Source organism: Puma concolor, chromosome E4 (genome assembly GCF_028749965.1).
Source record: "Puma concolor isolate L17-30 chromosome E4, mPumCon1.1.hap2, whole genome shotgun sequence".
Classification (NCBI taxonomy): Eukaryota; Metazoa; Chordata; class Mammalia; order Carnivora; family Felidae; genus Puma; species Puma concolor.
This window is the reverse complement of record NC_141683.1, coordinates 68,757,711-68,769,735: the sequence shown is the minus strand read 5'-3', so window position 1 is coordinate 68,769,735 and position 12,025 is coordinate 68,757,711. Positions and strand designations below refer to the sequence as shown.

General features: G+C 47.2%; 1 protein-coding gene across 1 annotated transcript in view; it reads left to right on the top strand.

Moving 5' to 3' along the window:
- DNAH14 (dynein axonemal heavy chain 14) overlaps positions 1-12,025 on the top strand; it is a 334,473-nt gene that overhangs the window by 261,438 nt on the left and 61,010 nt on the right. The window contains exons 65-69 of the mRNA XM_086693941.1: positions 848-988; positions 2,109-2,324; positions 5,835-6,065; positions 6,928-7,049; positions 8,897-9,141. Coding sequence (XP_086550067.1) covers positions 848-988; positions 2,109-2,324; positions 5,835-6,065; positions 6,928-7,049; positions 8,897-9,141 — 955 coding nt within the window. The remainder of the gene's footprint in view (positions 1-847; positions 989-2,108; positions 2,325-5,834; positions 6,066-6,927; positions 7,050-8,896; positions 9,142-12,025) is intronic.

Here is a 12,025-nt window from a genome sequence, read left to right as displayed (position 1 = left end):
ATAATTACTTCTCAAATGGCAGTTATAAACTGTGGACTTGACAAGACTGAGGCTTTGTGACAGCTGCAAAGTGGTGAGAATTTTAAAGAATGCCTTGGATCTGCACCCCTTTAAGGAACGGTTTCAGGCATTAGGAAAGGACAGGAGCCACATCCCAGAAGGACACACGTTTAAGGAGTGTTTCAGAAATGTGGACAAAAGCAGTCTGGCTACAGTGTACTATTACGGGAAAGGACATGGCGTTGGGGAGGAGGGGGTTGGGGCCAGACCGTGGAGGCTTTTATTGACAAGGCCAGAAATTTGAGCCATATCTGTAGGCAGTCACTTCTATAGAGACTCAGATGCTCCAATGCTTTTGAGCAAGGGCGCTAGCAAGATAAGTGGTAATTGAAGGAAATCACCTTATCGGCTGTTCACGAAAATGTGTTTCCAGCTGACTGCCTGCGGATGGTCTAATGGCCACTTCGTCCGACCAGCCTTACTTCGAAAACTCATCGGTTCCTCCAGGCTGGTCAGTGTATCTAGAATGACGAAGTTCGGTCACTTTGTTAGAGAAGGAAACTGGATGTGACACAACATTTTCAGTGCAAAAAATAAATCAGAAAAGGATGAATCTTCAAGGGCCAAGCTCGTAAGAAAGCCTAGTGAGGAAGGTGGCATTTTACACAGTAACTTTAGTATCAAGAAATCCTGTACTTAGTTACTACATTTTTCTTGTCAACACAATCCTCTGTCCAGGATGTGTAAATGGAGTGGTTACACACCATACGCGTACAAATGACAGTTAAACTCTTGAGGCAACATGAGAGTGACACTTGGTCTCAACGGTGAACGAACTGTCTTTCAGGTGGAAGAACACGTGCTGGCCTTGCAGGCGGCCTACAAAGACCTCGTGGCCAAAAAGCAGCTGCTAGCAAACAGAAGGAAACGGGCCACCAGGCGCCTGCAGTGTGCATCTGTCTTACTAACCAGCCTGGAAGGCGAGAAGGTGTGGCTCTCTCTGGCTTTATGTCCCGTCCTTAATGGCTACTGGGCTTGGCGAACCCAAGATGTCACTTTCCCTGAAGGTCGTATCACGTACCTCCTCAAACTCTCTTCTCGTCCAGTCTTTTTTACTGAGATCAGCAGACACTCCTGATAAAAATAAAGGAGTCCTGGGGCACCTGGGTGGCTCAGTCGGTTGAGCGTCCGACTGCTGCTCGGGTCATGATCTCACGGTTCGTGAGTTCGAACCCCGCGGCGGGCTCTGTGCTGATGGCTCAGAGCCTGGAGCCTGGTTCAGATTCTGTGTCTCCCTCTCTCTCTGCCCCTCCCCCACTTGTGCTCTGTCTCTCTGTCTCTCAAAAATGAATACATGTAAAAAAAAAATTTCTTTTAAATAAACAAAGGAGTCCTGGTCAAGTAGCCTTAAGACAGAGGGAACAGACTGCACAGATCAGACCTTACTTTCTCTTGCTCCCAAGACGTCAGTTCCCTTGTCTGATGAGGGGCACAGAGTCCGTGAGTATGTCATGAGCTCCCCGGTCCAGCGCAGGGACCACCCCCGCCGAACGCATGAAACAAGGGTGGCTGAAAGGGAGGGGATGTCATCAGGAAGGGAGAGGAACACCTCTAGAGATCTTTTATCTTCTGTTTTACATTCCCCCTGATCCTCCCTAAGCTTCAACCTCGTCCTCCGAAAGTGAAGTCAGTGGCTTTTGCTTAACAGGGTATTAGAAGTGCCAAGTGAGATGTTCAAGGTAAAATGCCGGTTAGACATGTTAGGATTCGATAAATGCTGATCACTATTATTATTGAATATCATTAATAATACAGTGAATTACTCTACTTATGTTAAAAGTTATCTTCATCACACAAAGGATTTGACGTGGCTATCAGCCCTAACACACATGACACTGTTGACAAATCCAAGGGTAGGACTCGTGTTATCCTCAGAAAACAGTTTGTGTTATAATGTCCTCCATTACTCCCTTCGATGCAAACACCGATGAAAAGGGTCATAGTGGTAGCAACGCTGGGTCCCAGTGGAGGACCATGAATACCTAAATGTCTCATGATAGCGTATTTGATGTCAAGTTTCAAGAGCTCACTTTTATGTTAACATTTAGACTCAATGGCCAGAAACAATCGATCAAATAGACAAGAAGTTGGAAAGAATCTGGGGTGACGTGCTTCTTTCAGCAGCGTGCATCGTCTACAGCGGGGCGTTGACAGCAGAATTTCGCCAGTTGATTGTGAACAAATGGGAGACTCTCTGCACCGAAAACAGCATCCCTTTGTCGCCCAACTTTTCTTTAATTGAAGTCATGGCCCCAAACCACGAGGTACTAACGTATTTCTATTATCAGTTAAGGGGCTGCTGTTGTTGATTTGAATATGGGGTGTAAGTGCATTTTGTTTTGGCTTAGATCTTTTCCACAACTTGTTTTAACAAAGGAAAATACTGAATTTTGTTCCGGGTCTTTAAAAAAAATTGTTTTTTAAATTATAGTTCTTTCTTTTTTTATTTTTTTTTTTTAACGTTTATTTATTTTTGAGACAGAGACAGAGCATGAATGGGGGAGGGTCAGAGAGAGGGAGACACAGAATCTGAAACAGGCTCCAGGCTCTGAGCCGTCAGCACAGAGCCCGACGCGGGGCGCGAACTCACAGACCGCGAGATCATAACCTGAGCCGAAGTCAGACGCTTAACCGACTGAGCCACCCAGGCGCCCCTTTTAAATTATAGTTCCAATGCCTCAGTTCCATCTCTTTCCCATCCTCTGGGCAAAAGTCACAGAATATCCTCTTACTCGTTGTAATCCTCCCAACCTACCCTAAGAAGTATAGCCAGTTTCTCTCCCAGAAACCCCTTTCATTAATAAAATCGGTGAACTTACTGAACCACAGGTAGCGTTCTTAGAAAGAGCCAAAAATATAGACCTCACATTTATCCACGTATCAATAAATATTTGTTGTCGATCTATGTTGAAAGGATAAAAAAAAGAAATACCTCTTTTTTAATTCATCCCCAGAGAGTAATTTTAGATTGATTCCCCCAGTGATAACTCAACTTAAACTGACTATCCAATCTATAAAAAGTCTCAGAAGCAGATACTGGCTTCTCATTTTCATAATAGTAGTAACCAACTTAAGCCCAAACATATCCGTCATTACATTAGATGTAAACAGTCTTAAAGGTCCGTATGTGTGCCAGGACAAACAGTGACACCAAAGGAGAACAGAGAGCCCAAAACAGGCCCATACACACACAGACAAAGCTGATATTACAGTGCAGGGAGGAATGGGTAGTCTTTTCAGTAAATAGGGCCGAGTAATTGAATATCTGGAAGGAAGGAAGGAAGGAAGGAAGGAAGGAAGGAAGGAAGGAAGGAAGGAGAGAGAGAAAGAAAGAAAAAGAAAGAAAGAAAGAAAGAAAGAAAGAGAAAGGAAAGAGAGAAAGGAAAGAAAGAGAGAGAGAGAGAGAAAGAGAAAGAAAGAAAGAAAGAAAGAAAGAAAGAAAGAAAGAAAGAAAGAAAGAAAGAAATTTGACCATGACCTCACACCAAACATAAAAAGTCAACTGCAGTTGAACTGTGGACCCAACTGTGGAAGACACAGGAATAAAGCATAATTTAGGAGAGTATGTTCATGACCCAGGTTAAGAAAAGATTTTTCAAGCAGAACTAACCATAAAGGAAAACATTAATCGAATTACATTAAAATTTACATCTTCTGTTCATCCAAAGACACCACTGAGAGGGTGTAAAGAGAAGTCAAAGAACAGGAGAGGATATTTGTAACACCTGAGTTCAACAAAGGGCCGAAGCGTCCTAGCCGTGGTACAGTAACCACCAATCAATGAGCAAGAGACGTTCAACCCAGTAAATAAATGGGCGAGAGCCTTGAACAGGTCGCTCACAAGAGACTATGCAAATAGCCAATAAATATTTGAAAGGGGCTTACCATCACTATTCATTGGGGGAATGAGAGTTAACTCTAGAGATATCACAACACATCAGCCAAAGGACTAAAATCTGAAAGACTAACAATATTAAGAGTCAGCACGGATCTGGAGTAACAAATTCTCATATACTGCTGGTGAGAATACAAAATGCTAAAATCATCTTAGAAAGCTGACTTTAGCTACAAGTATTAAAAATCCACATACCCTAAGACCCAACAGTACTAGGTGTTTCCCCAAAGAAATGCATATATAAGTTGATCAAAAGAATATAAAAGAACGTTCACTGTGGCGTTGTTTTAGCCAAAAACTTGAGACACAATCCAAGTGCCCTCCCCAATAGGATGGATAAATAAATAAGCCTGGGTATGTTCATACAGTGGATACAGTTGGAGCACTACACCCACAAAGCCAGACAGAAAAGAGGATATACTTTAACTTTCCTTGATCGAAAGTTCCAAAATTAGCAAAATGAAACTATAGGAATACCTACTTCAGTAAGACAATAAGGAAAAGCATGAAAGTCGGGGGCATGATTAATTTTTTAAAATACAAACTCTGGGAGCGCCTGGGTGGCTCCGTCGGTTAAGCACCCAACCTCGGCTCATGTCACGATCTCACGGTTTGGGAGTTCAAGCCCCACGTCAGGCTCTCTGCTGACAGCACGGAGCCTGCTTCGGATCCTCTATCCCTGTCCCTCTGCACCTTCCCCACTCACGCCCTCTCTCTCAAAAATGAATACACATTTAAAAAAAAATCCAGAAGCAATTACTGAATATGAAGCTTTCTTAAAAAATCAGGGGCGCCTGGGTGGCGCAGTCGGTTAAGCGTCTGACTTCAGCCAGGTCACGATCTCGCGGTCTGTGAGTTCGAGCCCCGCGTCAGGCTCTGGGCTGATGGCTCAGAGCCTGGAGCCTGTTTCCGATTCTGTGTCTCCCTCTCTCTCTGCCCCTCCCCCATTCATGCTCTGTCTCTCTCTGTCCCAAAAATAAATAAACGTTGAAAAAAAAAATTAAAAAAAAAAAATAATAATAATAATATAAAGTAGAAACTCGAGTCAGCAGCTTATATCTCTGTCCACGCTGACCTCTGCTCCACGCCTCTACTTGGGGGCAGTCTGTGCCCCAATCAGCGGGACTCCCTGTGGTTTTCAGGATTCTTCGCCCCCTCATGTTTCCTTCTATGTAGACGTCAAGAGCACACAGTTCTTCACAGGCTTAAACAAAATATTCTTCTTTCTTTCAAAACTGAAAAGTATCCTTGGCTCCTCACGGGGATGCCCTGGCGCCTCTCCCTGGAATGTCTCTGCTGTCCTTTCCTTCCCCGACCTCCATGGGCCTTCTGGGCTTTTTTCTCCCAACCTGCTGAGACTGCCAGGAAATCCGGATGAAGTTTATCCATTGGAGTCAGCTTCGGAGTCAAAGCCTCGGTCTGCCTCTTATTCTGACGGCACGACCGCGGGCGAAGCCCAGTTCCTCCTCCTGAGAAGTGAGGGCTGCAGCAGTGTAACTAGACGATGACGTGTGTCCTTGGCGGCGGGTGTGCGGTGGCCGCCGCGCCTCCATCTGTACGATTCTGTGGCATTGCGCGTGTCACAGACACGTCGGAGCCCAGCGTCCTTGGGAACAGGCGCCCGTCCTATTTCGTATCGATCTCCCGTCGCATCTTTGTTGTGAGGGCCGCTCCTCCGTCCTGATGAACAGAAAGGGGTGATTTAGCGAATAGTTACCCGGAATTCGTATCCCAGTGTTTTAAATGATTCATGTCCTCACTCCTTTTAAACATCATTTGCTTTTTCTAAAGCAGTGGCCCTGGAGGGTGCCTCAGTGTCCCGTAGGGACGGCACGAGCAGGCGTGTGGAGCAGCGGAAGCACTAACGCTCTCATTCCAGATCCGCCGGTGGCATTCTCAGGGGCTCCCGCCCGGTCAGTATTCAACGGAGAACGCCATCTTGACCAGGAACAGCCTGCAGTGGCCACTGCTGATTGACCCACATAAGCAGGCTCACAACTGGATCCGGCAGACGGAAGGGTCCAGGCTGCAGGAGCTCTCCATGGAGGACGGCAGCCACATCCAAACTATTGAAAATGCTGTGAAGACAGGAGGGAGTGTCCTCTTGCAGGTATTTGGACGGAATGGCCTAGCTCCCTAATTCGTGCAGCTGCAGTATAGACCGTATGCACCGAGCGTAGACTCCCCTAATTCCCTGCAGCTGCAGTATAGACCGTATGCACCGAGCATAGACTCCCCTAATTCGTGCAGCTGCAGTAGAGACCATGCACCGAGCATGGACCCCCTAATTCCCTGCAGCTGCAGTATAGACCGTATGCACTGAGCATAGACTCCCCTAATTCGTGCAGCTGCAGTATAGACCGTGCACCGAGTGTAGACTCCCCTAATTCCCTGCAGCTGCAGTATAGACCATGCACTGAGCATGGACCCCCTAATTCGTGCAGCTGCAGTATAGACCGTATGCACCGAGCACAGACTCCCCTATTTCGTGCAGCTGCAGTATAGACCATGCACCGAGTGCAGACTCCCCTAATTCGTGCAGCTGCAGTATAGACCATGCACCGAGCATGGACCCCCTAATTCATGCAGCTGCAGTATAGCATGCACCGAGCATGGACCCCCTAATTCCCTGCAGCTGCAGTATAGACCGTATGCACCGAGCACAGACTCCCCTAATTCGTGCAGCTGCAGTATAGACCATGCACTGAGCATGGACCCCCTAATTCCCTGCAGCTGCAGTATAGACCACGCGCCGAGCGTAGAGACTAAAAGCTTTTAATTACAGGTAACTTTGTCAAGGGAAAAGTAATAAGTACATACGTACAGTGACTTTTCAATGTTCAGTTCTCTCAGATCAGGCTTTCTTTGGTGGCCAAGTACTAACAAGATTTACATTTTTAAATGCTGTGACTTTCCAACTGACTTATTTATTATAAGATGAACTTTTTATCTTTGTCTGTTGGGTCTTTCAGAATCTCCCTGAAACATTAGCTCCAAGTTTAAAGGCAATTTTGAAGAAGGAGATCTATCAGAAAAGAGGACAATATTTCATAAGGGTCGAGGATTCTGAGATTGAATACAATTCCCAATTTAGGTAATGTCTCTCACAGTTAAATTGAGTCAAATGTTTGTATTCTCCCAAGATCGATATCATGGAAGGCCCTGTGCCTCAGTCCTGGTGAGCTTTTCCTGGAGGAAATGGTGAGATTGCGTTTGGAATGTTTTGTTTGTGTTTCCGGGGCACATTCATCAGTACACAGAAGAGAGAACGGAGTTTTGTTCATCGAGCCGTTCCCAACCAGCATTTTCCGTGCCGTGCCTGATAAAACCTGGGGCAAGAGGGGTCCCCAGAAAGGTGTGGAGTGGCAGCCAGCCGGAAGCCGGACCCCACTCGACCCCACTTGATCTGTTTGCATCACATCTGATTTCGGCAGGAAAAGCTTCTGCTCCTTTATCAGACAAAATCCGTACTGGATATGTGGAGGGAGCAGGGAGAGATTTTGCCTGGTCCGATGAAAACGTTTCCATGTTCCCGGCAGTTAAGGACCTTCAGGAACTCTGCCCCCCCCACCAACTCCCCGACCAGCCAACTTCGCCAAGGACTTTTATACCGTCACATTGAACACTATAAAAATGCAGTTCCCGAGGGAATGAGACATTTGAGTTGCCAGAGACAAGCACTCTCCCTGTGAACTCATAACCAGCAGGTCGTTATGTAGGGAGTGATCAGCACAGGGGAGTTAGAAGCTGGGTTTACTGGTCCCCAGCCCGGTGTGCTTAACTGCGCTACGGGGGCTCTGACACGCTGGGTCCTCACCTGGTCCTGGTGGTCAGTGGGTCGATCTGTGGGTCAGCGGGTCCTCGCCCCCGGGCAGGGTCCCAAAGTCTGGCTCCTCACCACCCTCTTGCAGCCGGGAATCCCCTCTCCCAGCCTCCCTCCTTCGGTTAAGAAAACATTTTGCAAAGTACAGTTATGTTCCTCCAAACAACATTCTAGGGATTTGATAGGTGTCACTCAAAAAAGGGGTCCCATAGTTTTGAAAAGCGCGAGGTTAAAGAAGGTTAGACAGCAGGCCTTTTCCCTCGAGGACTTAAAATCCCTGATTTAACAAACCCTCTCCGGGACACAGCCGACAAATTACAGATTGAGCAACAGCCCCAGTAATGAATGAAGCAATGTCCTGCTGAGTGGACAGCCCGGTGCCCGTGTCTGAATTGTGTGTGTGAGGAGGGGGTGGAGGGCACGGTCGCGGAGGGCAGACTGGCGACAGGTCCCCGCTCTGTCACTTTCTGGCCGTGGACTGTGAGCAGCTTACGTGGACCCTCGCAGCCCCCATTCCACCCTCTATAAAATGGGACGAGGAATCGCCCCTGCTGTATTGGGGTATCGGGTCATGTGGAGACCGCACAAGGCCCAGAATCACTCCTGACCCTCCCCCCGGGCACCACCCTGCTCCAGGCCACCATCATCTCTCCCATGTTAACCAGTCGCCCGCTTCCTTCTCCCCCATCCCCACCCCCACCCTGGTTACTGTCCAGGTGGCAGCTGGAGGGGCCCGTTGGAGAAGGCCGGCCACCCTCTGCCCCCAGCTTCCGTGGGGCTCTCACTCGGTGCAAACACCACGGTGCTGACGGTCCCCAGAGGGCAGGTCAGGGCTCCTACTAGTTAGTTAACACTTCTCTCTCCTCTGTCCCGATGCGGGGACCAAATATGGTCGGAACGTAATCTGTGGCTGTGTTTTATTTTAAGTTATAAACAGCAAATTCCTTCACAGAGTATAGATGGAGAGCCTATTTTGCATACAGGGCTGAACAACACTAAAAATTAACCGTGTCTGCTTCCGGGAGAAATATTTCTTTCCACTATTTCATAAATTAGTTTCCTTTGTTTTCCTGCCGCCGCGGGCCCTTTGAATAACTGGCGTCTTTCTCATGCTTTAGGTTGTTCATTTCCACAGAGGTAGACAACCCCCATCTTCCTCCGTCGGTTTATAACTTTGTTACCGTGATCAACTTCACCTTAACGTTCCGAGATTTGCAGGATCAACTCCTTTCTACGGTATTAACTCACGAAGTTCCTCACTTAGAAAGTCAACGTTTCCAGTTGTCGGAGAGTATATCCCTTGATGCTGGGACTCTTGAAGAGCTAGAAGAACAAACGTTAAATGTACTGGAGACCGTCCAAGGTTAGTTAAGGTATTTCGTGGCATTGGGAGACCTTTGCTAACTCCGTGAAGGACAGAAGAAAAGCCAGAAGGGCCCTATTCTGAATCGGTACCAAAAATACCAGATCTGCCATTTCCACCAGAGAACTGATTGATGGGGGTGAAACACCCTGTCTCTAAAATGAAATGTGGTCCCACCTCTGTGTCAGCTCGTCATGCTGCAGGACATTCGCCACGAGGCAGTCAATAGAAGTTGTAAGAAAAATCCTACAGAGGCTGGCGGGTGCCTCCTTGTTCTCTGCCATTTACGTCAGTTGTCTGACATCTGTTCTATGTATCAGGTTAGACTGGAGACCTAAAGAATAGGTTTCCCCACGAATTCATAACTAACATATACAAGGCCATAATGCGGTGACTTGTGTGTGTCCCATTAAAAGATGGTGTTTATTACAATAGCAGTAGAAACGGTTTTCCTCTTCGACACAGGAAGTAGCTAAGAAACCATACTCTTTACATTTCACAAAATAATTTCTAAACAGCTAAAGATGAAGCATTACAACTTCCTGGGGCGGACTGGCTGCTCTGCCCCTGAAGGGGTCCTGGATCCCCAGTTTCAACACGCAGGATGGGGGTGCGCTCACGCTAGCAAGCATGAGACGCTAGACGGGTGTCCTACGGGTGCCGCCATCCGACACTGTCTACCCGGAGCCGGCATCAGATTCCCTTCCCCTTACGGTTTCAGTCCCACGAGACCGCCCCCTCCCCACAGACGGGCTTCAGATCCCAAGTTCCAGCAACCCCTCCTGAGGTCTGATTCGTTTGCTGCAGCGCTCACAGAGCCCAGGAAACCCGTTTGCTCTCTGGATTCCTGGTCTCTTGTGAAAGGATGGAACTCGGACCAGCCTGGTGGGCGTAGACGAGGTCTGGGGACGGTGCGGCTGCCATGTTAGCCCTCTGTCCAGCACCCTCCCTCCCGGTGAGGTGATCCGCCGTCCTGAGGTGGAGTCCAGGGTCGCCTCGCTAACCTAACAAAACACACCTTTCTTACCCTCTTCTGTCCTTTAGAAATCCCCAGGGTTTTTAGAGCTCTCAGCCGGGAGGAAGACCTCGTGTATATTTCTTATTATAGGTCACAGGGTCACAGCTCATCTGAGGTCACATACTTGTTATCTAACGGTGGGTTCCTGTTCGTTCTCTCTCTTTACTGGCGACTCTGGGGCTCGACCGACTCTCAGATGCTTTCGTTCCTATTAAGGATCGACTACATTCCTTCCTGTTCTAATCACAGCCATTACGCTATTTCTGTGTAACATATGGCTAAGCCATGCTTCTGTTAATGACAAGACCAGTCACATGGGCCAGGTTGTCACGTCTGTTTCCCTCGGGAGGTGGAATGAGTCAGCAGCAAAAGCAGGACACGTAGGTCTTAGGTGACACACAGAAGGCGACACGGTTGGTCCGACTCACAAGTCCCGTTTCATGAACCGTTATATGCAACTGTCACGTTTGGGCTATAACTTTTGTCTACGTTGAACCAAAGACAGACTTGATGAGACAAAAGGAAAGTTGTTTCTGATGACACACATCAGCACACGCCCGCACACGCCCGCACACGCCCGCACACGTCCGCACACGCCCGCACACGCCCGCACACGCCCGCACACGTCCGCACACGTCCGCACACGTCCGCACACATCCGCACAGCGTGTCATTATGCCTTTGGTGCTTGTTCCTACCGCTGTTCCTCGTGGTAGAGTCTGAGGGTTGTTTTTTTTTTTTTAAGTTTATTTATTTTGAAAGAGAAAGAGCACAAGCGGGGGAAGAGCAGAGAAAGAGACAGACAGACAGAATCCCAAGCAGGCTCCACACTGCCAGCAGAGAGCCCAGCACAGGGCTCAGTCCCACAAACTGTGAGATCTTGACCTGAGCCGAGATCAAGAGTCGGGTGCTTAACTGACTGAGCCCCCCTGGTGCCCCTCTGAGATTTTTGTAAAGACTAACCTTTTACTAATAGTGGTTATAATGTTACCAGTAGTGGTTATAATAAAAATTGTTCTGGAAAAAAACTAAAGAGACTCCTTGACTCAGTACATATTTTTTCTTCCCTTTTTCCAAGTTTTAGTAAAGTAGATCATCCTTATATCTCTTTGTAAATATTCTATCTTTACTGTGGCTTCCAAACCGCTGTGGTAAACCCAGGTAGAGTGGGGACTATGAGAGGTAGCCCATAGCTGAGGTCCAGACATCACTTAGGAAGCATCACCGAAATCAAGAAGCATGCGGTATCCCGGTCGTGGAATGTAATAATCCCATCATTCCTTGAAATGATCATGTGAAGCTGGGTTTAGTTCTAGATACCACGTTTTAAGAGGGCTCTTTTCAAACCAAGGTGTCCCAAGGTAAGCATCAAGGACAGTGAGGAGTCTATCAATCATATCATTTACAAAAGCACCTGAGGAAAATGGGAATGTTTTGTTCATAAAATAATAGAATTTCTGATGGAAATATGAGAATCGTCCTAAATATTCAAAAAGGATAGAATTATTCTGTGTTTCTAGAGCAATGCCTTTTCAAAAGATAAGTTGTAGCCTGATAGTGGAATGAGAAATCACTTTCCTTGGTCATTATCAACCTGATTTGCTTAACAAAATAGAATACAATAGAAAATATCAGAGTACATCACAGGAAATAATGAGGCACTTGTTATTTTCTAGAAATTTGGTTTTCATTTCCTTCCGTCCTTCGGACGGAATGGCTACTTATTATGTGCTTACAGTAAAAATAGAACCTACATGGGGTGCCTGGGGAGCTCAGTCGGTTAAGCATCCGACTTCAGCTCAGATCATGATCTCACGGTTCATGGGTTCAAGCCCCACATCAGGCTCTGTGCTGACAGCTCGGAGCC